This window comes from Podarcis cretensis (assembly GCF_951804945.1).
Source record: "Podarcis cretensis genome assembly, chromosome: 12".
Lineage (NCBI taxonomy): Eukaryota > Metazoa > Chordata > Lepidosauria > Squamata > Lacertidae > Podarcis > Podarcis cretensis.
Window position 1 is genome coordinate 27,847,410 of NC_137181.1, and position 24,107 is coordinate 27,871,516.

Consider the following 24,107-nt stretch of genomic DNA (forward strand, 5'->3'; position numbering starts at 1 on the left):
AGCTACAAGTCCCATTATCCCTGTCCACTGGCCAGGCTTGATGGGGACTTAAGTCCAATATCTGGAGGCAGACAAAGGACACAGGCTAGCCACCCATTCTCTAGGTATACCTACTGTGGACAATGTCCACTGCCTTCCAAAGCTCTGGTCTCAACATTGTATCTCTACAGATATAGAATACCTGAAATTATGTCCCAATACCAGTCAATGAAATTGAGTGAGGTGGGATGGAACTAATTAACACCAAAAAAGCAGAATATGAGAGAGCATCTGACAGAAAGTACTGGTAGAGAATTTCTAATCCACATATTGTACTAGCGAATCTCATCCAAACTTCAGTTCAAACAGAACGATACTAATTAGAAAGGTTTCACGTAGCAGACACCGCAAAAGCACTGCATGCTTTTGTATTCACTTTCGTTTAACACAGCAAACACAGTTAAAATGCCTGACCTTTTAAAACATAATGCGCATTTTATGACCGGTATGTATCTATATAGAAGTCCTGATAATGTTTGTAAGTTTGCAGGGAGACATCTTTTAACTAGAAAACTATCACAGCATATCTAATTATTCCACCTTTTAAAATAGGCATTGTTTCTAGCAGCCAAGAGATTTGTCCTTTGTACAAATAAAACATTATTCTAAAACAAGTATCTCATATAAATATAGAGAGCACAATACATTAGGCAACACGACAATAGATTTTGACAAATGAAAATGCAGGTGGACAATCCAAACAAGGCTGATCTATGATACCAAACAAAGCAAAGAGCCAGTCTGTGACTTCTGCTAACCCAAGCAGCTGAACTAAATGATATGAGAGCTTCAGGGTATGTCCTTCCAATGGGGCAGAGGATGTTGGTGTACAGTACAACATAGCCTAGGGCTTTATGCCTCGGATTGCACACTGCACATGCTTAAGTAGTCAGAGCCTGTGTTGACCTATCCCACCTGCATGGCAAATGGCAAGAACCATATAGCTGATGCAATATCCCACAAAATTTATTGAACGGTCTGGGTTCACAGGGATGTCCTATCCTGCAAAGTATTTTTCTTTTCCCACAGAAGACTCTTCCTGAACACCCGCTTTGGTGCTATAGATCCCAATCCAGAGAGCTGTTTGGTGGGCTTGGCGTGTACAGCAAGGGGGGCTGATTCCTTTCCATCTCATCACAACTGCCTGAAAAACTGATCCTAAGGCACCAGGGAACCTTCCAGTGCAGCATAAGGAACTGCTGCCAGAAGTGGAAAAAGCAAGGAGCCTCACTGGTCACCCCAAGCCCTTGTGCGTTCTAGAGGGGCTTTCTGGATTGGGGCCAAAGATTTTAACTGGAGGCAGGAGAGCTTCCTATGCAGAGGTGCCCTAAGCATTTATAGTTCCATTCCTGTGCTGAATGAACAGATATGCACAAAGTTACATATCCCAAAGCTTACAGAGGTCCATAACATATTTTGTGGCACCTGGTGTTGCCGGGGGGGGGGGGGCGGGACACACTTTTAAAGGGGATAGTCAAACAAAAATATAAGCAACTGAATGACAGGATTAATATGCCAGTAACCAGGGGTACACTGGGAAGTATGGAAAGGTTCCTTCTCTAATCAGGGACCCAGGAAACAGCTTTATACCAGGTCAGGCTATTTGGCTATTTAGCCTGCTCCCATCTATGTTGGCTGGCAGTGCTCTCCAGAATTGCCAGAGACTGGACCAGAGACTCTCCATATGGAAAAATCGTGCTCTTTCCCTGAGCTATGGTGTCTCCCCAATCCTCTCTTGGGCAGCTTGGTTACACCTCAAACATGGCAGCAATTTGAGTAGACTTGAAAGAGACTGAGGTTGGCGACTGGTCACACAAGGTGCTTTTGCATCTATTAACTGTGAGATGGTGGGACTTGACATGACCTAAAGTCATGACATCACTTTGCCCTGTGACTACCATAAATCAACTATTAGCAGGTTAAGTTTTAGTGACATGCTGCTATGGATACTATGACAAATGGATGATTTCAGCTTCTGGAAATTAACTTTTAGATGTGTTGTTAAGTGGCAGAAAACTTCCATAGCATAGCATTCTTTTTTTTTTACAGTGCACCCCCAATAGTCCTTCCCAGATGCAGGTGTACTTCGATTACGGAAAAATTACAGGTCCTGGAAAGTGCTAATTTGGGCTGTATGCAGATAACTTTTTTTTCAGAGATAAGAAAAACAGTATCATAGAGATAGTGGCACTCATGGCTACACACATTGATTTTTGTAAAAGGTGTTTTGATCATAGACCTTTGGCTTATAGGAACATAAAAAAGGGATGCTTCCTTCAAAATTCTGGAAATGTGCACCACCTAGTGGCAGCACTCAGAATAATTTCACACCTCGCCAATTGCATCAGTGGGACATATGAAAGGATAGTTTGGTCCTGGGAGCTTAATTTTTTATAGTTCTGAATGCCATCTGTATGGGGCAGGGCGTGATCAGGCCTACAGTGGGGATTTTTTTTACCCCTTTACTCTTGCAATGTGATATTGAGTAAAATCAAAACCCCACCGCACAGTTGTTGTTTGTGCCAATAGCACCTTCCCTTGTGCCCAAAAAAGCAATGGGGGCCGAGGGGGCAATTTTAGTCAGGATCACACCATGGGATGTTGGTGGTAGAAAAGGGCCATCCCCTCCCCTTGCTCTGACTGGGCATCTACGTGCCCACTACTTAAAGACTAGGAAAATTAAGCATGCAAAGTGAAGCTACACACTGCACCTAAAGCAAACCTTTTGTGCCATGCGATGCTCAGGGCACACCCAAAAGAAAGCTTTCTCTACACTTCATTTGAGGCTTTAGGGCAAAGGATGAGCAGCAGCACCTGGGGGGAAAGTCCACTGCGTTGGAGAACTTTTGCACACCAACATCCTCCCATTTCCCTGCTGCTGCATGGAGAATGCACCAGCAAATGTTGGAGGAATCTCCTACAAGTGAACATGCAAGGACAAAAGAGTGGCTGATACAGTTCAGGGCCAAATTACAAGGGACCTTACCAGCATAGTTCTGCCCTTGAGTATAGGTCCTCATATCCAGTGCTGGCCTCCCTATTCTGATTGGCAACCAAGCATGGGGCTAGCGAGCTTTAACCCTATGTGCTCTCATTCTGATCTGGATCGGGCTTCCCTGCACTTGTAATTTGAATTGCAAAGAAAGGTCCCATTTAAACAGATTTGGTGGGGGGGTGGGGTGGGGGGGGAGAGCCCCACTCCAGATTGGGAATGCAAAGGGTTAAAGCCACCTGTCCCCATGCTAGGGGTCTAATACTGGTCAGTCTGTCCCCTGGGAGAAAATTGCACCCAAGGACAGAACTAACCAATTGTCCCATAGAGTTCGGCCCCCAGCAAATTGAAACGACAAAAACAAAAACAAAAGGATGGGTTAGCACACCAACAATTATTGTGTGTGTTAACAGTACTAGCCATCAGTTATTTCCAACAGCACCTATCCCTCTGGTTGTTGCTGTTGTTACAGCTGTAACATATTTGGGCAGTATTTCCCTAGAGTTACATCTGGATCACTACAGTAGAACCAGGCTAGGAGTACATCTTTCTCTCGTGGATTAAAAATATTTCATCAAAACCATACTACAAAAATAAATTTTCTTTTTAAAATTCTATTTTTTTAAAAAAACAAAAACCCTTAAAACTAAAATATATACAAAATTTAATGTAACATTTAAAGTATTTGCGATAAGGCAGCTAGGTGAATTACTGGATAAAGCTGGCTGGCATGTTTGGCAGAGAAAGCAGAGCAAAGCGATCAATCTAAACGGTGATTCAGAAGGGCTCCTCCTGCTTCCAACGGTGTAGAAAAATAAAATATCCTAAATTACATGAAATGTAAAGGATCTGAGGTTGATATGCAGGGACAATTCGTGCACTCCAGTGCCTGAGGTTTATTGTGGGTAAGGCGTTCAGTGTTTGTATGTTAAGCAATGCTGTAGCGAGCGCTTGCCTCCTAACAACACAATCCTATGCATGCTTCCTCGGAAGTCAGTCCCACTGTGCTCAATGTAGCTTACTCCCAGGAAAAAGCACACAGGATTGCATCCTTGCACTATAACCCTATACCTGTCAGTTCAAAAGTAAGTCCCACTGAGTTCAATGAATCTTACTTCCAGGTAAGTGACAATAGGATTGTGAAGTCAGATTTGTTCTCCAAAGACAGGGAAAACATTTCAGCACGTGCTTTTCATTGTTCGCTGAAAATTATATGGAGGTAATACTAAAGGAACACTTGGTTTTTCATATACCCATTTAAGCATGTTAACTGGGCATGATAGATGTCGGAAATGTATCACTGCTGAAGATGTACAGCAGTATCATGAAAGGATGAATAAAGAAGTTACACTTTGTGATGACTGACATAATAACATCAGCAGACTAGAGAAGTGATCCTCACATTCTTTTTTTTAAAAGAAACCCCACCTTTTCCCTTTTCCATATGTGCACAATCTTGTTAATAATACCCTTGTGCATTAAGCTAGAGACACAAGTTATTATGAGTAGCAACAAAATGCTCTAATTATCATCTCATGTTTCCTATCAGGGAAGGACATTCCTGTGTGATTACAATAGCCAGATGTGTTTGTACGCATTTCTCTTAACTGCAGGCTGTATAGAGGTTCAGTATTTTCAATGTCATTCTTTTAAATATTGCTTTTAAGGAAGTAATTTTCTGAAATCATTTTTTTTAAGCAAAGCAAACAGACTATCACCGTTAACTCCAAAGGAGTACTGAATCAGACTTCAGCACCTAGACACCGAGGTTAAGTCAGGTTTTGGTAGTGAGACTGGATTTCTCTAATCCATGACGGCACCATTCAATGTAAGGAAGAAGAAAATGGCAGCAAAAACTGGTCAGCAGCTTCTCTTCACCTGGTGATCCTCAGGTCAACTAAACAAACATCAAGCCACAGAGGGAGTCATTGGAAACCTTGACTCTTGCATTTGCTTTGATGAAGGCAACTTGGTCATTTTCCGAGGAGAAGCAGGTCATCATCCCGAAGAAGCACTCAGACAACGCATAGAGCCTCTGGGGAATAACCTTCAGTCAGACAGCTATGGTTTTTTTACCCTCAACGGTGACCTTATCATCTACATTTTGTTCATCTGTAAGTTGGACCTCAAGCAGCCTTATGGTGTAGTCATCTCAGTGGAGTTTTGAAGGGATGACAAATCAGAGTCTGTATTCTCCTTGCATTTCTCCAGATCATGAAAATAAGGGTGAGATAAGGCATCGTAAGCTGATATTCTCTTTGTGGGGTTGAATGCCAAACATTTCTGTATGTAGGGAAAATGAGACAATAATTACAAATTAGAAGTGGAGTCTAAGACAACAGCAAGGCTCATCTTATGATACTGTCCCTTAAAAGCTTAGCAAAGAATGGCAGCAGTTCCTTTATTCCGATTAAAGGAAAATAATGGGAAAACTGAGGTTTTGTGCCCTTGCTTCCAACCCAGCCGCAATCTACCATGAGGGAGAGAAACACTATAATTATTAATATCCAAAATGAGCAGAAAAGATTTTAACACACTTCATTTATGGATATTTTAAAAAAAGATATAATCAGAGGTTCTGACATTTGCACCCATCATCACTACTCCTATTAATTTCATATACAGTGGTACCTCGGGTTAAAGACGTTTCAGGTTACAGACTCCGCTAACCCAGAAATCCAGTAGTGATGTATGGAAGTGAGAGCTGGACCATAAAGAAGGCTGATCGCCGAAGAATTGATGCTTTTGAACTGTGGGGCTGGAGGAGACTCTTGAGAGTCCCATGGACTGCAAGAAGATCAAACGTATCCATTCTTAAGGAAATCAGCCCTGAGTGCTCACTGGAAGGACAGATCGTGAAGCTGAGGCTCCAATACTTTGGCCACCTCATGAGAAGAGAAGACTCCCTGGAAAAGACCCTGATGTTGGGAAAGATGGAGGGCACAAGGAGAAGGGGATGACAGAGGACGAGATGGTTGGACAGTGTTCTCGAAGCCACAAACATGAGTCTGACCAAACTGCGGGAGGCAGTGGAAGATAGGAGTGCCTGGCGTGCTCTGGTCCAGGGGGTCACGAAGAGTCGGACACGGCTAAACAACTAAACAACAACAAACCCAGAAATAGTACCTCAGGTTAAGAACTTTGCTTCAGGATTAGAACAGAAATCGTGCTCTGGCGGTGTGGCGGCAGCTGGAGGCCCCATTAGCTAAAGTGGTACCTCAGGTTAAGAACAGTTTCAGGTTAAGAACGGACCTCCAGAACGAATTAAGTTCTTAACCTGAGGTATAAAGCATATTGCTTTTTGTTTGGGTCACTTGATACTGGCAGCAGCTAGTTTCTAAAGCTTCAGTGGAGCAGACACTTACAAGCAGCAAGTCTTTGCCTAGTTCATCAATATCCGTTACGAAAAGCTCAATGGGCTGTGGATCTCTAGCAGGAAAAGCATTCCTTGGGAGGGCAACATCACTTGGCCAGTCCTCTTCTTTAGGAAGCCCAATTGCACTGTGCAAGGAAGAAAGGAAGAAAGAATCAGGCATTTAGCTCCAAGAAAAGCACTACTACTTACTGCTTCATTCACACCCCTGCGCTTCTTTTTCACTATCTGATGACATATCTCACCCACTTGAAAAATGCACTTTGTGCCACATTCTGGCACTATCCCTCTAAAGCACACTTCCCCCAAACTGGTGCCATTGCTGATGCAGCTGATGCTAATCATGTGAGATCTCGCACACTCAGCAAGACCTCACACAATTTTAGCTGACACTGGCACCGCTTCTGCGCTGGAGCAGGTGTGGTGTCCGCAGGGCTGTCGCCTTGGGGGCTTCTGCTGCCTGAAGCAGCTGATTCAGTCTGCCTAGTGGCTGAGCCAGCTGTGCCCCCCCCAAATCCTCCACCCTCTACTCCCAAAGTTAAAAAAGCAAAAGCCAATTATAATTCAATGGGGATCACTCCAAGGCTAGTGGGTTAGGACTGCAGCCAGAAAAACCTCATGTATCAGGATATATCAGAGTTTGCTTATTATCACTGTTCTTATTTTTCAGTGGCATTGCAGCTTATGGCCACATAAGGGGAAACATACAGGTGTCTGTACCCAAAGAGATTAGAATCCAAAACAGACAATGTTGAAAAACAACAGAGAGAGAGAAGAATGGGAGATCCCTGCCTGGGAATGTAGGCAAATGCAGTTACAAATACTGTACCTAAAAGTTTGATTGCAGTTGGGAATTAAATGGACAAGGCAGAAGGTTTAAAAAACAGGGCTGCAGGCAGAAAGCAAGGGAAGCAGGGGTCCCTGATGGACGCCTCATTGAGATATTCAGCTGTCATTTCATACCAGATTATAAGCAAAACTGGCATTTGCAATTGAGTTTAGTATTCCTTTGAGGCACAAAGCCACGTGGAAGGCCGGGAAACAAGAAGGAAATGTTTGTGTTGCGCCACAAGGCGGCAGCACTGCTCTAGTTTCCCAGGAACCGTTCTTTTAGTGAGCATGTCTAGTGAAGCTGTTACTGTATCTCAAGGTGGAGGATTCTGCAGGTGTCAGGAGTGCTGATTTTGGCTACCCAATAACCACAAGGCACAGGATAACCTTGCAGATCCTGCCTAGTGCTGAAGGTTGATTTTGTTGTGACCGTTGTGCAAACTCATAAGTCTTGCATGCATGGTTTACTAGCAAATTAAACGTACAGTCAGAAATAAAAAAATAGCTTTCAACTTCCTCTGTTGCAACTGTCTTTATCATAGCAGCTTTATTTATGTCAGGGTTTTTTTTTTAAAAAAAATCAAACCTACACTAATGCAGAATTTCCCCAGTAATATTTAAAATTCCTCCACAATGTAATATAAAAACACCCCGGGATGGCACATAAAATCAACTGAATGTCCTTATAACAGGATTAGCCGAGAGGCAAAAGAAGCACAGGGAAAAACCAGAGGATACAAAACACACTAGATGCTGGTATCTTATTAAAGCCCAGCTCGGAGGAGAGAGGGCGGCCCAGGTGAACTGCTGGGAGGTTTTGAACGGGATATAAGTGAAAATAACTAAAAATGAAATCAATACAAAATGAAACAAAACTATAACCACAATTAATGGGAGAGGAAAGTTGTATTCAATGCATTTTCCCCACCAGAAATGTCACAAATAGTTTGCATTGCTCCTACTCAGAGTAGATCCTTTAAAATCCATAGGCACAGCTAACAGGATCATTAATTCCAGTAGGTATTTCATTATTTTTATTTTATTATTTTATTTATTGAATTTATTTACCACCCTATACCTGCAGGTGTCAGGGCGGTTTACAGAAAAAAATATTCTCTGAATAAAACTTAATTGAATACAACCCCAATACTTTATCAGTTTATTATTTTATTTTTCAGTAGAGGTTGAGCAGGTTTACCATATAAAGGCTTAAGTATTTCCATATACATTAACTGGATGCCGAGTGATGCCATTATTTATTATTTGTTTTCTTCTTCCCTCTCCATTCTTCTCTCCTTTTGTATTGTATTTCACATTCCTATTAAGATTTGAGTTTTTGGACGGGGACTGTCCTATCTTTTTTTCATTCATTCATACATACATACACACACACACCCCACACACACAGAGTAAGTGCCTAATAATAAGAATACTTATTATTATTAGCATTTATTCATCATAACATAATGTACCGTATTTTTTTAGGTGACTGACAGTGAGTTACTTCAGCTTCCCACAACTGCTATTTTTCAATATCACACTCCCAGGACTGACATACATGATGGCAGCTACATGCATGTATCCCCAAAGTGTGGGGCAATGCAAGATATGCAGTCAACATATAGATAGCATGCTGTTTCTTACAGATACACAAAACACATGACCTAACTGCAATTCATGTAAATATATATGAATCAACACCTTGAGAACTAGTTGTGTGGCTATTCCCTCCCCCCCACAGGTGGAATAAATGAAGACAACCGACACAGAGTTTTAGGTTAATGGGCGAAAATGGCCACAACTTTATTGATTACAGGAAAGAAGGGTATTGGCTTTAGGCATTGGCCCTAACCGACTATCCGGTCTGACCGGGAAGGGTTAAACACCAACAGGGGGAGCCACCCGAGATGCATATCCCTAGGCGCTCCCAGAGGGGTTACCGCTCGGGGGCGCGCTTTAGGCCCTAGCCTCCGTAGGTTTCGGACGAGGTGACGCCCCTCAGAGTCCTTTAACGAACTACCCTTCAAGCATTGGGGGAGGTGATGGCGTTCCTCCCCCCCAACTGCGTCGTCTCCAGGGAAGAAAGGGGGCGAGCCAGGGGCTGCCCTGACCTTAAGTGGCCCTACGAAGGCCCGCCCCTGCCCCCAGCCAATTGGCTGGCGCCACAGGGTATGCTAATTGGGTGAATCCCTGTCTCCCGCGAGGCTGACGCCAGCCTCGCGAGAGCGAGTGTGGGCGGGGTCGTGATCCCACAACCCCCCCTCCTCCTGAAGATCGGAAGGGGCATTACAAATAAATAAAAAATACAGTAGTAAATAGTGATGACCACTGATGTGGGCAGGGCACCTCTCCAGTGCTTATTTCTCCACAGAAAAATTCCAGGTTTCATAAGTTCATTAGTCACAATGAATGGCTGTCAAATGCAAATACAGTATAAAGTGAGGTTGGCCATTTCTAATTATTTTGCTATGCTTACTAAATGCAAGTAACGTCAACATACTAAATCAGAATACACTCTAGGGGATCTGATAATTTTTTCTGATGCAAACTGAACATTTTCCCATGCAAATTTCCCTATACAAATTATCCTAATGTGCATTCTAATTTCCCACTCAAATTTTCCCAGAAAACCAACATCACTGATGATGTCAACACCTATTGCAATGGAAATTGCTTCCACTCGAATGTGCTCAGGACCGCAGTCCTGGTATTTTTACAACACTTTTCCTAGGTGCTCAATGCATTTGGTTGTTCAGCTGCCCTTCTGCCCATGTATGAGAAAAATAAACAAACGGTATGGGAAAGTAGCAGATGGATGGAGGGATGGTCCTTCATCACAGCTGGAAGTTGGGTCAGATAGCCTTTTGGTCCAGCCCAGCCCTTGGATTCTATAATCCCAAATAAACTTTACAATTACCCTGGGAATTACAGCGACCACTCCTACTTGCTACCTCTTGAACTACTTGGTGCACTTCCCTTGGTTCTATAAGAAACATCACAAAAAGAGCAATGAAATGGCAGAAATGGCTCTCGCTTAAAGCGTTGCAGGAAACTGTAGGACAAGGAGTTGAAACAGCACAGAAAGCATTACACAACAGTTTGTCTTGAGGAGGTGGATATATACAACCAAAGTGGAAGCTCTGTTTCCTCTCACATATCCCATTGCAAAGAGAAAGGAGCTGCTTCTTACCTTATGCTTTGCTTTACCTCTTTTTATGCATTGCACCTGTGTAAGCATAGTATGTCCATGGATAACATACTCCAGGGATGGGCAGGCTTTAGACTTGCAGAATCTCCTTTTTTTTTCTAGAATCCCAACCAGACTCGAGTGCTAAAAGCACTTAGAATTAAATTATTCAGAGTCCAGAAATTTGTTTTGAGCACCAGAACTGAACCAAGGGCACAGTCCTTCTGTACAGAATTCTATTCCTGCCCCCTCTCTTTAGAAAGCGGGGAGGACTAATTTTGTTGTCGCCATTACTATTTACTTATTTAAAAGGTTTCTGCTCTGCCCTTGATTAAAATGATCCCAGAGTGAGGTACAATATAAAAGGAATGCATAATCAAACCTGGGTTATATAAATCAATATAACATTAAAACATCAACATCAATATTTGCTAAACAGCTCCGATTCAGGAACCCTTGTCAACATACTTCAAAGCACCCAGAGATCTCCCACTTAGAGCCTGATCTATCTTCTGCCCATTCCTGGTCCTACTCCAGTCCGCAGAAAACAAATCGTGATGTATGTGCCCACTTGGAAATGCAAGCAGCATCTTTGTGCTAGCAATTAGATTTTTGGGGCTGCCTGTTGTGGAAACAGAAAAGTGCTACTAAGCTTATTCTGAAGCAAGAGAAATGCTAGAAATAGTAAAGTACAGCTGGAACAGAGACTTGGCCATTTCCCTGCCGCTGCAAGAAGACTTGCAATAATGAATGTCTTGTGGCTGCTCAAGTTGGCATAGCATTTTCTCTTTCAGATTCATGGGGAAATTCTTTTCCACACAGGTAATTGCACCCACTAGAAACAAATAGAAAAAGCTGTTTTCTGGCTGCTCAGCCATGTCCTGGCTCATTTCCCCCACCAAAAATGTCATAAATAATTTGTATTCTTTATTTTTTTAAAAAAGGATTGCAGCCATGCTTCTTATGCCATGAAAAAACGCACAGTGCACATATCAAAGCATTCTTTATCTAGTAAAGCCATATATAAATGAACTGAAGGGATCATTCCCAGCGCCAAAAAGACCAAACCACTGAAGGCTGACTTTTTCTAGACTGCGCAGGAAAAGCTATTCAGGGGCATGACAAATTAGCCATGCTGATGAGTCATATACAGTGGGGCAGAGCACACAGGAAATGGAAGCCAACTTGGTAAAGACAAAAACCAGCTATTGAAATCGTGTTGTCCAAAATAAAAATCTCCAGAAACAGATACGATACAGTTTTAAAATTGGACAGTGATAAGTTTGGCAAAAGCACTGTTTGACTCTTTTCTAAAAAGCTCTTTGAAAAAGTGGCCTTTCAGAACTGAATAAATTGGTCCGGAGAAAATAAGATTTCCTTTCCTTGCCATGATCTTCCAAAGGTGTAGGGAACCTTTGGCTCGCAAGATGTTTCTGAATTACAACTCCCATCACCCCTGGCTATTGGCCATGCCTGCCTAGGGCTGACGGGAGTTGTAGTTCAGCTGCCCAACCATATGCCCATTTGAAGCCAAAAAGCCAACAACAAAAGGCCATAAGTGTCCCAGCACTCTTCCATTTGTATACTCCAGCAACAAGCATCCAGAAGCATGCTGCCTATGGTACTGGAGGTAAAATCTAGCCATCATGACCAGTAGCCATTGGTAGCCTTAAAAGGTAGAGGTACCCCTGACCATAAGGTCCAGTCACGGATGACTCTGGGGTTGTGCACTTATCTTGTTCTATAGGCCGAGGGATCCGGTGTTTGTCTGCAGACAGCTTCTGGGTCACATGGCCAGTATGACTAAGCCGCTTCTGGTGAACCAGAGCAGCACACGGAAATGCCGTTTACCTTCCTGCCAGAGTGGTACCTATTTATCTACTTGCACTTGATGTGCTTTCGAACTGCTAGGTGGGCAGGAGCTGGGACTGAGGAACGGGAGCTCACCCTGTTGCGAGGATTTGAACTGCCAACCTTCTGATCCACAAGTCCTAGGCTCTATGGTTTAGACCACAGCACCACCTGCATCCATTAGTAGCCTTATCCCCCTGCAAATCTGAAGCCATTCAAGCCAGTTACTGTCACTATATCTTGCAGCAGCTGCTTTCCATAGTTTAGCCATGTACTAGATGAAAAGAATGTCCTTTTATCTGTCTTGAATGTTCTAACTTTCAGTTTTGTTGAATTGCCCCGGGTTCTACTATTATGAGTTCTCTATCCAATTCCTCAATACCATGCATTGTTTTATGCTAAATAAATAATCAATAAATTCAGATATCTCCTATTATATCCCCCTTTACTTACCTTTCTCTAAACTAAAGCGCCCCAACATACTGTAGCCTTCTCAATATACTGGAATATTGCTGACAGAATATACAGAATAGCGCTTAAATAAAAATGTTACTAAACTGTCAACAGTAAGAAATAAAAAATGTAAAACTGAGGTTGGGAAGAATATGAGCACAGTAAAGAGCAGGAGCTTTTTCTCCCTTTCACCCTCTTTCTTCAATGCATTCAGTGGGCATCTACCCATCTGATGCATGCTGTAGAAGTCTGCTGCATGTGTGGATCTGGAGCATATATGTTTTAACTTTTAAAATATCCTGAGTTTATGTTATGTATGGGCCACTCTTTTTTATTTTTAAAGATTTCCGGTGATATATCGCCACCCTGGGCTCTTTTGGGAGGAAAGGTGGGATATAAATTTAATAACAAACAAACAATCCCCAACAACCCAGGCTTCCTTGCTTGATGGTTAAAAACAACCATTGGTCATGTTGCCTGGGCTGGTGCACATTCTAGTAAGAAAGACTACATAAAAATGAGCATAAGAAACAGAAAGGAGAGAACGAAGAAGTCAGTGCTTAGAGGCTTGCACACTAATGCCTAGCAGAAGCTTAAGCTCCCTGTTAATACAGTGTTTGTTTTTATTCTCCATCCTGAGTTTGCTGAGCATCACTTCTCTACCATTCATGTCTGCAGTTCATGCATGCAGCCGCTCTTCAAGACTGATGACCTATGCTATCCATAGCTTGGTCATTCTTCCACAGCTGAAGAAAGGGTTTCCTAAAAAGTGTGTTAAAAAGGCATCGGGAAGTCTTTCTTTTCATTTCTGCAGGTTGTAGTGCCAAACAACGGAGAACTCTAAGTAGCAGACTAGAGCAGAAGCTACTTGCCATTCAATCCCAATTTTTAAAACATTATACTTACTTAACTAGGGGAAACAAATAGAATTAGGATTTTAAAATAAGTATCATAAAATAAAGTCCCATTTTGACTACAATGGTATCAAGCAGCGGACCACTGCAGTGCCAAAGGGGATTAATTTAATTTAATTATTAAAATTGCATCTTGCCCTTTCTCCCAAAGGAGCCCAGAATTTCTATTATTCAATAGGAGCAATCCTCCGTAAACTGTCCCAAGACTGGGTACTCCAGTGCCAGTTGCTGCAGTGGTACAAACTATTATCTGCACATAAAGCAGTGATGGGGAACCTGTAGCCTTCCAGATGTACTCGGACTCTTCACTTTCCCAATCCCTGACTGCTGGTGAGGCTGGCTAGGACTGATAGGAACTGGAGTCCAGCAACTTCTGGATGGCCGGAAGTTTCTCATCCCTTATATAATGTATGCACAGGAGACGGCCTGGCTACAAGGGATGAAGGACCAGCCAGTATGCAGCTACCCATCTACCCATCTTTGCAGGCCAACTGGCTCACATCAATTTAAGTGCGGAGATGGGGGAATTGCCTTCAGGCTTACAATCTAAAAAGGCAAGGAACACAAGGTAAGGAGAATGGATGGGAAAGGAAGAGAAAGGAGACCGCATCACAGCTATGCCATAGTATGAAACAAAAGCAAAGAGATTTGATGGATGATCCAGTGCTGCCTCTGCATAGCAGGTTAGGGTACACCCAGAAAAGAAATACACTGTACAAAAATTCCTGAAATTGTAAGGCACTAGGGGGAAGCCTTGCCACTTTATGAAATTAAAAAGCAAGAAGACTCAATACAATTGTAGGATGAACATTTGATTCCAGAATTGTGGCACTTCTCATGGAACACAGGCATGGAAGAGACTGCTAACATGTTTGTTCTTAAAAAAAATGAAATAATAGAATTTCACTAAGTGGGGAGGGGGATTTGCATTGCTGTCACCAACATCATTAAAGACAATAGGCAACAGACGCTGGTGACATTCCTGTAGTGACATTCTATAGAGCAGTCAATCTGAAGAAAGGGATTTGCCCCTCCTATAAAAAAGGCATATCTAGTGCTTGGAAAGTAAGATAGAAGTTTTATTTAGAAGGGCAGTATCTGGACTCAGCAACAGATGAATGATTCCTGTGCACTTATTGCACTAAAAATTAATTATGTGAAAAAAATGCAGGAAGCTATTACTTACTCAAAGATTTTTCCTAGCTGATCAACATCCGAGTTTCCACGAAAAAGTGCCCTGAAAAGAAAAACAGAAACACCTTCTGTAATTGAAGTAATTTTTTTAAACATCCTTCATCTAGCTTTCCTATGTATTTCCCAGTCTTGGCTGCTTTAGCTTCTTCAGTGTCTGACCAACCAAAAGAATACATTTTGAAATCCAGCCAACATATGCTAGCTGCGGGGTTTGTTGGACCCTTCTGACAGTTCAGTTGCTTCCCACCACTTGGAGACTGTAAAAATCAATGCTCACTGAGAGAGAAAAAGCTGGTTGTTAGAATCCACTCTTCCCAAACCATTTCCAACATAATATTTTTCTCCCAAGTGAGAGCTGAAAAGTCTTTTTAAAAAGAAGCTCTATACGTGTCTCATAAGACTAAAACAAATGCTTTGGGTTTAATAGTGCCACTGACACCAACTCCATAAGTTGTGCATTTGAAATGAGTAGAGCTACATTCCATGTACAAGCCAATGTCAGGGCTATTCCTTATCCAAACAATAGAAACAAAATTAATTGTGAATATGAGGAACCTATTTATGTCTTCTGCAACAAGGAAGCCACATGCATTAAAGGTAGAAAGCCTATTTTTGCAAGCCTTATACTTAGTTCCTTAAGAATGACTCATCCTGAGCCAGGCATGAGTATCAAAGCATTTTCAACAGATTAACTCATTGGAAACCACCTCACAGCATGACAAAATCCACCAAGTATGTACAATAGGAAAGGGAAACTAGTGTTTAGGAGAAAAACAAGACCTCCCATTTCTAATCCAAATACACTACGGAGAGCCACGTGGGACCCTCTAGAACTGCCAATACAGCAGCCTCAAATTCTGGGCTGGAAGCCAGAGATGAAAACCAAGAGAAATAACTTCCAAACACAAATATCTGGATTCTGTCATTGTTAGTACAGTATAGCCAGCTAAGATGGTAGCTGCCTCTCGTGATGTTCTTACTTTCTCCAGAATCCAGCATCAAATATTTTTGAAAGAGCGTTGCAAATTCACTCATATCACCCAATTAAAATGTCTGCTTGTGGTCGTCAACTTTCCAATATTTTTGTCACCTTCAAGGAAATGACAGGAACTCCATAACAGCATTCTTTTTTTTTTAAACCCACCACAGTCCAATGACTATGTAAGCAACTCACTACAGAATTGTAAAATGGAAGAATTTATAAAATTTTTATTGAGGAACAACTGCTTATATTTGCCAAGATGTGTGTGGTTCTATTCTGTGGTCTGTAAAAAAAAAATTCCAGGTTACGAAGAGGGTGAATTAGACAGGCAGCAGTGGGGTTGGCTTTTCTCTATTTTTATTTCCCCCTCCCTCCGTGAACAGCCGTCTGATCCGGATATTCTCACCCCAGGACCAGAGGTCTCAATACTGCTTGCCTTGGTTCCTGCCCCACCGTCAGACACCCTGCCAATCACCCCCCAGGGCCACAGGATCAGAGGAGGTGACACTCCAGGCAGGAACTTCAATGCCACCAGCAAAGTGCTCAACTAGCTACTTGAGAGATGGGAGAAGCATGTGTAAGTCAAGTCCTGACAAAGAACCAGGAAGGGGTGGAACCTCCAGCTCCTCTGATAAGCTCTCAGTCTGAACAGGTTTATTACTGAAGCAACAGCTCCAAGCTCAAGCTTCCTGAACTGTGGAAACCAACAGCAACACAATGAGGAATGATGGTAATATGACATCTGAAACAAAACAAAACAAAACAAAACAAAACAAAACAAAACAAAACAAAACAAAACAAAACAAAACAAAACAAAACAAAACAAAACAAAACAAAACAAAACAACAGAACACAGTTTTCTTAACTAGCTCTGAGGAAGACATCTTTGGAATCAGCTGCTACCTGACCTTAAACTGGTAATGCCTAGAATTGAACCTGGAACATTCCGCATGTAAAGCATGGGCTCTACCATTGAGCTATGGCCCCTCTCTACTGGATTAATCTAGCCTCCATAAAAACAGTGCTAAAACTGAATATTTAAAACTGAAACCTCCCATTGTGGGGAGGAACCACCAAGCAGAAACAGATGTACCAGACAAGGGGAAATCATATTTTCCCAGCAAACTGCAGCTTATATCCTGGGAACATGTGATTTCCCTAGAACTGACACGCTTACTGAATGCGGGTGTCTGGATCTTCCACAAAATTAAATAATGACAGCACATTTGACATTTCAAATACCCTAGTTTGCTTTCCAGTAGAAGGTCTTTGTGTTTTGACCCCAGGGAGTCCAAATGGCAGGCAAGGAACTAGCAGATGTCACAGCCCCAAAGTGAGATAATCTCACAAAATCCCTCTCTAATGTTGCTTGGGCTCTCCTCAGTTCTGTTTTTGTGCTGTACACAAAAATGCAAAAAAATGCAAAAATTGGAAAGCACCCTGCAGAATTCCTGTAAACAATAATTGGCTGAAATGTGAGGGATTGCTTTGAAAATAAAATCCTCAATATTTTCAGCATCTTGAGATACAAACCATGGGGAAAATTTTTCACAAGCCACAGCTGACAGCACTGCATAATTTGGACCCATTTTGAGTTACTTCTAGTCAAATGCAAGCTCCTGTAATGAGCTCTGCTTGGCTCCAGGCTGTCTCTCTGTGAGCATGAAACTTCTCAGTGTGGTCAGATACTTCTTCCTCTTCTTTCCTTTCAGTTACTATGTCTGTGCAAGTGGATGTGAGACACAGTGCAGGAGGAAGTTCATCTGAATGTCGCTATTAAGCATGATTACAAGCAAACGTTATTTCCTTACCAAAAATAAAAAAGAATGACTCGGCCACAGCTAGATGGGGGGAAACTTCTATTGAACGTGTGCTTACTTCTAGAAATAGGCCTACCATTTTGTAGGTGTCAAATTGAGTTTAATCTGAAATGGCACAAAAAATTACCACAACATCCAGCACATTGAAATGGCAGGAATCTGATAGTGTTAAGTTTGCATCTGAGCCCAATGTGACCAAGTCCAATTGCAGTAGGGCACAAAGCTGGAAAGTATCATAGAATTACGGTTAGAAGAGACCCTAAGTCTACAACCCCTTGCAATGCAGGAATCATAACTGAAGAATCCCTGGCAGGTGGTCACTCAACCTCTGTTTAAAAACTACTAATGAAGTTCACCAGTCCACCACCTCCCAAGCTGGTTTCTTGATTCTAATGTCTTTAAAGATTTTTGGTTTTGGTGGTGGTTATGTTTTCAGTGATGTGCTTCCAAAAGTCAAATGAACAAGGCCTGCTAACCAAATCCCAGTAGGTAAATTTCCTTGGCAGACATGGCTATTGGCACAACCCTGGCTGTAAGGCATAAAAGTATAGGTAAACAGCCAAAACAACCTTCTCAATGCCAACCTTCTTATAGATTGTGGAACATTATGTTATCACCCAGAAATGAAGTATTATATATCTGTTACAGATAAATGTCCAAACAGCAGAAACTGTCTATGATCCCATTTGCATCTGGAGAATATCTGAAATTATGGACTCCACATAGCCTAGTGTAGGTCTGCATTTTGGACATTCAACAGATGCATGAACAATTGTCACCCTTCCTTTGTGATTGGCTACAGCCTTCACATGTTACTGCAAACGCTTAAAAACATTCACTGTTAAGATATACACTTTATATTTGCCTTTCCCCCTACATATACATGTATAAGCGGAAGTAGAGTTTATAGCCAGATGACTGTTGCTGGAACAGGAAAGAGTTGTCTGAGATACTATTATCCAGAATAAAGTGAATGTTGATACATACCCATGAGGCATACATACACAATCTCTTTCAGAAGCATGATTTATAAATAATAACAGCATAGTGCATAGTCCAGAAAGCTACCTCAGCCATATGTAAAAAAGCTTGGAAGTATCCAGTGGCTTCAAGCTCAAGAAATACAAGACTTGCTGGGGTGCAAAGCAGAGTTATTACTGAGTTATTTCCATAGAAAAACAGATACTGGAGCCATTTGACAATGGGAGGTGGTTGGAAGATACATTCCAAATCAGGGATGAACCATGCTGCCTGGAGTTGATGAGAGGTGGAGTTCCATAGCCTCTGGAGGGCACCATGTTAGGACTTGTCCATGCTTCTGCTTGTCCTGTGCCTAGAACCACTTGTCCCGTGCTTTCTAAGCATGGTTCCAAGTGGTTTTTCCCTTCCCCCACTGCCTTCCCCCCAAAAACCAGCTCTTTAGTGCTAAATCAGAACCAACAGCAATCTGGTGAAAACTCAATTGCTGTTTGTTTCGATTCAGCACTAAACCACACGTTTTCTCCGGGGAAAGTGGTGGGGCAATTCTGGGTGTGGATGAGCCCCTAGTTACATCTGGACAAATTTTACTACATAAAAAGATGAAGATCTGCAAAGGCTCTGGTTTCAAGATTAAACCTCTTCATGAGACCCACATACTCAAAGGACTGTCTTGCCACACATGCTCCATATGAGGATATATGGGGGTAGTAGCCCTGAGCACTGTCTGATCATTACAACTGTAGCTGGGGGAATGGCTTTTTCTATGTGGAGTGTCAGACCCTGGAATGCACTGAGGTAAGAAAGCCCATTTTTTGCAAGATTTTGGAAAGGGTGCAATACATTTTTATGTCAACAGACAAGCGACTGACTGTGATTCTTAGTGGCTATTTTGGCTCAGCTGTGTTCTATTTAATTTTAGTTTTGCTCTTTGATTTATACTGTTCTCATGCATATAGTTTGTATTCTTTCTTGAGCACTCTGAGCTGTTGAAAAAAAGTGGCTTATAAAAAAAAATAGAGAGAGACAGACAGACAGACAGACAGACAGACAGACAGAAAGGTTGATTCACATGGTCAGATGTGAATCAAATCCGTCTCACTGGGTCACTCCAGTGTTTTGTTTGGCTTATTCTTAGTTCAATTTATACTGTGGTGTGCTAGAAATGTACAAACCTCACTGCATGCTGACTGGTAAGTGGAGAAGCTAATGCAGAAATCAAACGACAGCTTTACCGGGCATCCATTTTACAGTATAAGGAAACATTGGGGTTCTTAGCTCTCATTCTGCCATTTGCAAAGGGTCATATGATTTGTTCTAGAGAGATCAGTGTGGGAAGCTGGGAGGTGACAAAGAATACAGACACTGTATTTTTATGTCAACCCTTTCAGTAGGTAATGAACCTTGAAACAAGATAAGGAATCCATGAAGATTATAGTCAAGTCTGCTTAGATTCCGCTTCCCTTCTAAGGGAGAAAAACTTTTTTTTAAAAAAATCAAAGAGTGAGATTACACACCTTGGCCATTATCCAAATGAGCTATTTACATGCACGATAAGGAATCTTGTAAGGCTGAAACTTGCTTTGTAGTTTTACTGGTGCAGCTCCTAGAAGCCGATGCAAAAAGCTGTGATTCGGTTTTCAAATCTTGTTTGCCTTTTCACCAGGTAATATGGAAAAGAAGGCTCTAGCTGCACCTGTGGTTCCCTTACAAGTATGCAATGACTCTTCTGCATTACGACCTCATTGGGAAGGGATGGGGAACATGCGGTTCCCTGGATGTTGTTGAACCCTAGCTCCCATCATCCGTGACCACGGGCCCTACTGGCTGGACTCCAACAACATGTGGAAGACCGCAGGTCCCCCATTCCAGTCACAGAGTGCTTAACTGTGCTACTCGGTCGTAGCAAAGCAACCAAGAGTCTTGATGAGCAGTTTGTGCCAAACTGTGTTAATCCCTACATTAGTTAGGACTGTTTGTTCTTTTGGCCTTACAGAGATGAGCAAAATTTTAAAGGTTTGGAACTTTTCACAAAGAACAACTTCACTTTACTATGTAGCGCTTCTTTTACCAGCTGACACTCCACAAACTCTGGCTGGGCAGAGAAGTCCAGAATTCTAAGAATTAGCTGGAAACAACAACAACAACAACAACAACAACATTAGAGGTTCCTTTTGGATGGTTGGAGGAAAAAGAAGCATAATTAAAACAGAAACAATTCAGAAATGAAACATAATGTAAAATTCTACAGATGATAAAAGCATGACCTCCATTCTAATTCAACGTGTTAGCCAATGTGGCTACTCACCAGATGTTGTGGACTATAACTCGTGTTAGCCCAAGAAACTACTATCTTATACAGTGGTGCTTCGCAAGACGAAAAGAATCCGTTCCGCGAGTCTCTTTGTCTTGCGGTTTTTTTCGTCTTGCGAAGCAACCCTATTAGCAGCTTAGCGGATTAGCGCTATTAGCGGCTTAGCGGCTATTAGCGCCTTAGAAAAAGGGAGAAAAAAGTGAAAAAAATCGCAAGACTCGCAAGACGTTTTCGTCTTGCGAAGCAAGCCCATAGGGAAATTCGTCTTGCGAAGCGCCTCAAAAACGGAAAACCCTTTCGTCTAGCGGGTTTTTCGTCTTGTGAGGCATTCGTCTTGCGGGGCACCACTGTATTTGGGTTCTCCTATTTCACTTGCAATCTGATCATGGGTAAGGACCACTTAACATCAGCATTAAGTGAATATGATGACAGCTGTTTTCCTCTTTCACTTGGAAAATGTGCTGTACATCACCCAATGATTCTCAGATAACCATGTGAACTGCTTCTTTTGAAAACAAGGCCAGTCCAAGACATTTTGCTACAGAATGCAAAGGGCATGAAGGTGCCTCCCGTTCCATGTGCAAAGGCCAATGTTATTTCAAAACTGACAATGGGACAGCATTCAGGTTATCCGAATGGTCATTTGTGGAAAGGGATCTGGAATGACCATTTCATAAATTTAAGTCTTCAACCACTGATCAGTTCACTGATCAAAACATACTTGTAACAGCAAAAGAGGGGGTGCCAATTTACTATGGAGTGGTAGTTGAATAGGAGGCTGTCAGAGTGGTGTATAGTCCCACCAGTTGTGTATTAAGACCATTCCTTTCTAACATACTAGAATGTTTTTTATTTAAAAACACCTAGTTCTACCTTCCAAGTTTGAGATATATTTGCTTTGGGCCTCACCAACTGAAAATATTTCTAATCAGACTGCTATGATGGGAAACCTTTGAACAGCAAATGTTTAATGCCAGTAGGTCAGTTTCTCATGGAATAAACTTTGCTTAACCAAACATACTCCTACTTGTATCAGCTGAAAGCCTTTGCACACATGAATGAAAGCATGAAGGAAGTTAACTCTTACCTACTTGAGGCCTTTCTAACACCAGAGCAAAAAGCAAATAGAAAAAAAAGAAACAAAAGCAGTCAACCTATTGGTTACCTCAAATGTTACAAGTACCTTGTAGAAGAACAATTAACACCATCTTCTGTTTCTATCACTAAAATACCGGTGTTTGAAAAATAGAATTAAAAACTGTGCTAAATGCTCTATAAGCAGCAATGAATCATGGATTAAGCCACGCATGCTGGGGCAATACAACACAGAATCTTTGGAGAAAGGTTTCAAACTCCCCAGGACATTCCCAGCCCTACTCAGAGATGCCTGGGATTGAACCTGGGACCTTCTGCATGACAAGCAGATGCTCTACCACTGAGCTATGGTCCTTCGCCTTTAAAGGCAGATGATGTTCATGTAACTCTTAAAAAAACCCAAAATGGTCTCTTGGGTTTGTCTACTGTACTTTTTATTAAGGGGGTTGAGAATGCCCTTTTGCTGCCTGAAACACACATAATCCAACTGGTCTGGCAACAGAATCTTAATTGTATGCTGGTAATGGGGTGGCATCCTCCATCAACAGCATTGATCTTTCTTTATTCTCTACCACTTCCTTTAAAAAATACATGAATTTTGCCACGAAACAAAATAATGTAACCTAATTTAAACAGGCATAGCTTGAGTAACAGTGTGAATGCCGGATTTGGTTTTCCACTGATGTACATTTTTAATTTGCCCAGCTTGTTGATCAAGGTATACTTGGTACCACCTCTGTGGCTTATATCAAGCAATAATTAATGGCTCACAGTGTGGCCTGCACTTATAGTTAAAAACCAGATAAAGCAAACGTTTGAAATTATATGTAATGGAACATGGGCGATTAGCAAAGGGCTTCAGAAGAAGAAACAAAATAAAAAAATTCCTTCCAGTAGCACCTTAAAGACCAACTAAGTTAGTTCTAGGTATGAGCTTTCGTGTGCATGCACACTTCCTCAGATGGTATCTGAAGAAGTGTGCATGCACACGAAAGCTCATACCTAGAACTAACTTAGTTGGTCTTTAAGGTGCTACTGGAAGGAATTTTTTTATTTTGTTTTGACTATGGCAGACCAACACGGCTACCTATCTATAACTTCAGAAGAAGGTTAGACTTTCAAAACAATAAAAGCATTGGAAACCGTTACAACACTAAATACTATGCTATTATGCAGCACAAGGTGAAATTTCAACTTTTATACCAGCTGTCTGGGTTTTGGGATAAAAGCCATGAAAGCAAGATGAGGTAAAATATATAATTTGGAGCAGCTGCTTTGCCTTATCAAAGCTTACTAAACACGTGCAGAAGAAATTAAGAGCTCTCGTGACAGCAGACAAAAAATTGATATTTTGTTCATAGTATATACCATAGTGATTTGAGCTCAAAACAATACAATATACGGTATTCAGCAGGAAGGACTAGGCAACTGTGTTGAGTTCATCCAGTTTGGCTGCTCTGATTTAACTAAATCAGTTTGTTTGACAAAATTACATGGAGTCTGATTTCACATCAAAATTATGAAGTACTTTGATCTTGTCTTATATTGAAACATGCATACAGGCAGTGACCATTTTGCACACATCCTGTGGCACCCAGAAGGGGGCAGAACAGGGCAGGTTTATGCATGCTCCATCGACCGGGGGGGGGGGGCAGGCGGGGAGGAATGGACCCCCCCATGCAAAATGGTCACTGCCGCCTGTACGTGTTTTTAAAAATACTCCTTAAATATACCTGAAGTGCTTCAAGAAATAATGAGTTAAAGGGGGAGAAAGAATGTTAAGTTATTTACATGCCTCTATATGTATTTGAAAAACCAAGTGATTTTCATCTAAGGGATAAATAGGAGCCACCTGTTTTCAAGATACTACTTCATCCTTCCCATTCTTTTCCATATGCCTTCGATCTGCTGGCTGTTGCTTTTCTTTTAAGCCTGAGCACAAGGCATTGTTATGAGTGTTAACTAATGTGTCAGGCACTCTGAAAGTAATGCATAATGATGATCTCAATATATAGGCAGTTTTATTTGCGAGACGCACAGCAAGATAAGAATAGCTCTTCGCTGAGCATTAACATACATTCTGA

General features: G+C 41.8%; 1 protein-coding gene across 4 annotated transcripts in view; it reads right to left on the reverse strand.

Moving 5' to 3' along the window:
• Positions 1 to 3,671: 3,671 nt before the first annotated feature.
• Positions 3,672 to 24,107, reverse strand: part of CDK6 (cyclin dependent kinase 6) — a 106,155-nt gene continuing 85,719 nt past the window's right edge. For all 4 annotated transcript variants that reach the window (XM_079948458.1, XM_079948460.1, XM_079948459.1 and 1 more), the window contains exons 6-8: positions 14,827 to 14,877; positions 6,397 to 6,532; positions 3,672 to 5,314 (exon numbers count right to left, since the gene is read on the reverse strand). In XM_079948458.1, coding sequence (XP_079804584.1) covers positions 5,168 to 5,314; positions 6,397 to 6,532; positions 14,827 to 14,877 — 334 coding nt within the window. In that variant the 3' untranslated portion in view covers positions 3,672 to 5,167. The remainder of the gene's footprint in view (positions 5,315 to 6,396; positions 6,533 to 14,826; positions 14,878 to 24,107) is intronic.